This window comes from Grammomys surdaster, unplaced genomic scaffold (assembly GCF_004785775.1).
Source record: "Grammomys surdaster isolate TR1022 unplaced genomic scaffold, NIH_TR_1.0 129, whole genome shotgun sequence".
In the NCBI taxonomy this organism is placed as follows: domain Eukaryota; kingdom Metazoa; phylum Chordata; class Mammalia; order Rodentia; family Muridae; genus Grammomys; species Grammomys surdaster.
Genome location: NW_021604587.1, coordinates 6163492 through 6168122, shown reverse-complemented (window position 1 = coordinate 6168122; position 4631 = coordinate 6163492). Strand labels below are relative to the sequence as shown.

The following is a 4631-nucleotide window of genomic DNA, read 5'->3' as shown; positions in this document are numbered from 1 at the left end:
AGATAGATAGATAGATAGATAGATAGATAGATAGATAGATAGATAGATTCCCAAATGAAAGTAAGTAAAGAATAAGAGAAATAAATTATAGGTGTGAAAAACACCAGGAACTGTACAAAACGTAAAGATATGTAAAGGACAGCAGTGCTGGCTGTGGTGGTGTATGCCTGTTATATCAGCATTTGGCAGGTGTATGCAGCCGCCCAGCCCAGCCTAGATCACAGTATAAAAGCAAGCAGAGAAAGAAATGAACAAAACATCTGGGAGGAAGCTCAGTGGGAGAGCACTAGTCTAAATCTTAGTCCCTAAGAGAGAGCTTAGCTCAGCAGGAGAGAGCACTGAGAGCCACCATTGTTCTTGCAGAGTAGTGGGGTAAAGTTCTCAGTACACATATGGCTGGGTACAAACATTTGTAACTCTACTCTCAGGTCTACAGCTTCCAATGCTCTTTTCTGTGAGCACTAGACACACATATAGTAAGTGTACATATATACCCACCATAATTAAAAAGGTAGAGATGGGTTATTAGAGAAAAATGGTTTGGTTTTCCCTTCTTTCCTTCCTTCCTTCCTTCCTTCCTTCCTTCCTTCCTTCCTTCCTTCCTTCCTTCCTTCCTTTCTGTTTTGTTTGACAATCTTCTCATAACTCTCTCTGTAGACCAAGCTGGCCTCAAACTCAGAGATCTGCCCGCCTTTGCCTCCCAAATGCTGGGATTTAAGACAGGCACAACCATATCTGGCTTGATTTTTCACCCTTATAGACTCAAGACTTTTAAAGACCCAAGGAACACTAAGAAAAGATTTGGAGTTAAATTTCAACACATCTTAGATGTTTAATTACTAACTATTCTCCCTTTCTCACAAGTATTTGAAGATGAACTGCTGTGAAAATATAAAGATGAAGTAAACTCAATTCCTTATAAGACACTACCTTGAGGCATTAGATATGGAAACAGCAGACCCAGAGCAGGCAGGAAGCCCAGAAACAGAGATGAACTCAGGAAGATGCTAACAGAGGAACCCAGACTATAGTGGCTGAGAACACGGGTCTCACATGCTTACCTTTTACTTTCTAGTTTTTCAAGTTCTTCACGCTGTTGTCTCTCAAATTCAAGTCTAATGAAGTCAAATGAAAATAAGTCACTTCCATGAAGGAGCTTTTCTCTCGGCACACAGAATCATAAACTGGAGCATGGATTTGCCTATTACCTTAATTACTATGGATTAGCAAGTTTAAAATGCATTCTTTGCTCTATCACTATGATTAGAAATTAGATATAATTTTAGATGTTTGAACTTAGACTGAAGAGAACAGATTTGATTTGAAGGAAAACAAAATATTACTGTAGTTAAAAAAAAAGACAGAATTAAATACAACTTCTACATGCTAAGCATGTCTAGTCCATGCAGCTTAGTGACTGATGAGTAAGTAAAAAGGAGAATCTACCTTAGACAGATGGGTCCTTTTATAGGGAAAAGACTGCCAGGGTGGTAGAGGGGAGAGAGCACAGACATCCGTTAAGAAAACAATTCAACAGGAGGAAACATCAGGACACAAGCAGTAAGGTACTTAAAAGACAATAGTCATGCATAGAGCAAAAGGTTCTTTTACAAATATCACATTTCCCAGTACATGCATGAAGCAAACACTCTTGAAAGTTAATTTGCTTTTTTTGTGTTGCACACTTCAGCGACAACCATAGAACTACTAAATACTGAGTAGAATAATTACTGTGTACAGCAAAGCCCAACTTTTAGTGCTTTATCTGTAGTTACTCTACTCAGAGGCTCACAAGTGCTGAATGACAGCGAGGCCATGAAACTGAACAGATTCACACAGTTGCAGCAAAATAAAAGAAAGCAGGTCGTTGGGAGTTTTTAAATTCTGACAACACAAGCCAAATTCCCTGATACTAGAAAATGGGTTTCACTTTTGCAACTGAACACCATAAATTGTAACACTTGAATATATACATTTCCCTGTTCTAGATGGCCAATACTGTTGCAAAGCTGAACCAGGGAATGATTCACTATAAACTGTTTTCCTTGGTCCACATGCAAATCCAAACTGGCAACACAGATAATATTACAATGACCTAAGATATGTTTCAAAGAAATCTCTTCTCACTTTAATTTGGGCAAATGTTGAAAGAAAGACATCTGGTGGCCTTTGTAAGCAGAATTATGCACCTGTGGTATGAGAATGGTCATGCTGATTAGCACAGGCTGTCTCCTTTGTCCTCCCAGATTATTAATGCTGCAAACTGTGTCTACAACACAAGGAGCCCATCTTGAGGCCACAGTGATATATGTGTGGAGCCAACATTTGACCCCATGACAATCTGTTTCCAAAACGCCCTCTGTTGACTCATTTTATAAGCCTTGCTCAGATTTGTGATATAAAATACAAGAACTAACCTCTTCATTGAAAGTTGCTTCTGTTCATATTTATGCTACTATCAAGTGAAAACAATCTGCAGCTTAGTATAGGCATGGATGTCTATGACAGATCAGTCATGCCAACCATGGAACCCAGACCACATGGCTGTGCATAAAGTGAGTGTGATATGATCACTCCTAGTAACTACTTTTTAGTATTGTTTCTTCCCTCCCCCTTTCTCTCTCTCTCTCTCCCTCTCTCTCCCTCTCTCTCCCTCCCCCCCCCCTCTCTGTGTATTCAGGAACATGTGTGCCATAGCACATAAGTGGAAATCAGTATAACCTTAGGGTAAGTTTAGGTAGTGTGTAAAATCAGACAATATCCCTCATACTTCATGATCTCATTGTCACCACCTAACTTTTTAGGAAAAATGGTGACTAGTAATGTATTTTAGAACCAAACTTAGATTCCAGTGTTCAAACCTTGTTTGAGACTGAGTCGCTCCTGCTTTTCACTGCTGTTTATGTCAAATGAGGTGGGCCATGAACTTTTGGAATTCTATGTCTCTGCTTGTTTCTGTCTCCCACTTCCCTGCAGGGACACACAGGGGTTACAGACATGTGTGCCATGATCCTGGTATATGATTTTGGACTTCAATTCATACCTGATTCTTTCTAGAGACATTTACATATTTAAAAGTAAGACTGCTTAAAATGTCTTTTGAGACCAGAAAATTTTCCTAAAAGAGTCTCCTTTAATCTCAGTTTTCATTTTCTGTGCAGTACAGTAATCCATTTTTATTACCATCTACTGTGGAGCAGCAGTCTGCTCTGAGAGCTGTAGGCAGGAATTGGGATGAGAACCTATCTTCTAAAATGTGTTTCCAATACCCAGGTTCTATGCTCCACCCAGGCATTTAGACTCTTCCTATTGTTTTAAATGCAGTAAGTTGATAAATTTATCATCCTCAGACCACAAAGCAGGAAATTGTGGCTTAGTGCATTGAGTGAGCTGGAATCCAAGTTTGGTTCCAAAATATATTACTAGTCACAATTTTTCCTAAGAGTTGTGTGGTGGTTGACAAGGAGATCACGATGAGTGATGTTACTGACTTTACCTTCTACTTAGGCACTAGCTTCAACTGTTAAGTGAATGCAGTGTTAGGCAATGAGATACACAAGAAGACATGGCTGACCCTAAGCATCATAGCCCCTGATCTGTTGTGCAAAAGTGTGCTACAAGAGGAGTAAACGTCACAGAATTTGGGAGAAGCTAGTGTCAAGGCAAACTTCCTGATTCTAAGTCTACCTGTGTTTTTCTTTCTCTTATATAATATAAAAATTAAGGATAGCTCATTGAAACCAGATGTTAGCTTTGCATAGGTGACATGGCAGGCCATGTGTTTGAAGAGGCTATCAGAAACTAGATTCTGAAGAGCATTCTTAGTTTACTAAAGATTTTGAGCTGGATGAACCGACCTGCCTGGTGTTCTGAAGGCTAGCTAGGAAAGAGACAAATGAAGCCTAGAGACAAATGTCTAAGAGGGGTGTGAGTGCTGTTCTCAGCTTGATTGATTCTATCTGAGGGCAGTAGCAAGACCTTATGCAAAGAGCAAAACCAAGAAGCAAAAGGTTCAGGCACATTAGTTGTGAGGAGACAAAGGGCCAGTGGGCAAAAGAAATGTACATGGTGGCACATGCATGCCATCTTCAAAGCAGAGAGGTTGAGGTAAGAGGATCATGGGTTTAGAAGACAGTTTGGGTTTGACAGCTGTTGATAAACAAGTATCTCCCCTTCTCAGTTCAACTCAAACATTCTAAACTGTCATATCTGGTGGCAGACCACTGATTTCATGAGCAAACACTCTTACATCCTTCTTCCAGCAGCACCCAGAGCAAAAGTTCTCTGCCTAGTGCAGCAGTTTGCATCCACTCAACTTGTAGGACTTGCCTATTCCCTGTCTCTGAACCAAAACCAAAAGCAAATCCAAAACCCCAAAACCAAACAAATAGTAAGAGAGAACTGATGAAGAAAATGATGAGGAGAGCTAGCTGGGCATCACTCAAGCTCTGAGATTGTTGATTTCAGAGGCCAAATCTTTAGGCTGAGTGTGTGTGTGTGTGTGTCTGTGTGTGTGTGTGTGTGTGTGTGTGTATGCTCAAGCATAGGCACGCACGTGCTTGTGTACATATACTTCTATCTATTTATCTATCTATCTATCTATCTATCTATCTATCTATCTATCTATCTAT

At 39.9% G+C, this 4631-nt stretch overlaps 1 protein-coding gene across 3 annotated transcripts in view; it reads right to left on the bottom strand.

The window, feature by feature from the left end:
- Positions 1-4631, bottom strand: part of Kif16b (kinesin family member 16B) — a 276501-nt gene that overhangs the window by 99160 nt on the left and 172710 nt on the right. For all 3 annotated transcript variants that reach the window (XM_028755092.1, XM_028755101.1, XM_028755084.1), the window contains exon 18: positions 1062-1115. In XM_028755092.1, the coding sequence (XP_028610925.1) occupies positions 1062-1115 (54 nt within the window). The remainder of the gene's footprint in view (positions 1-1061; positions 1116-4631) is intronic.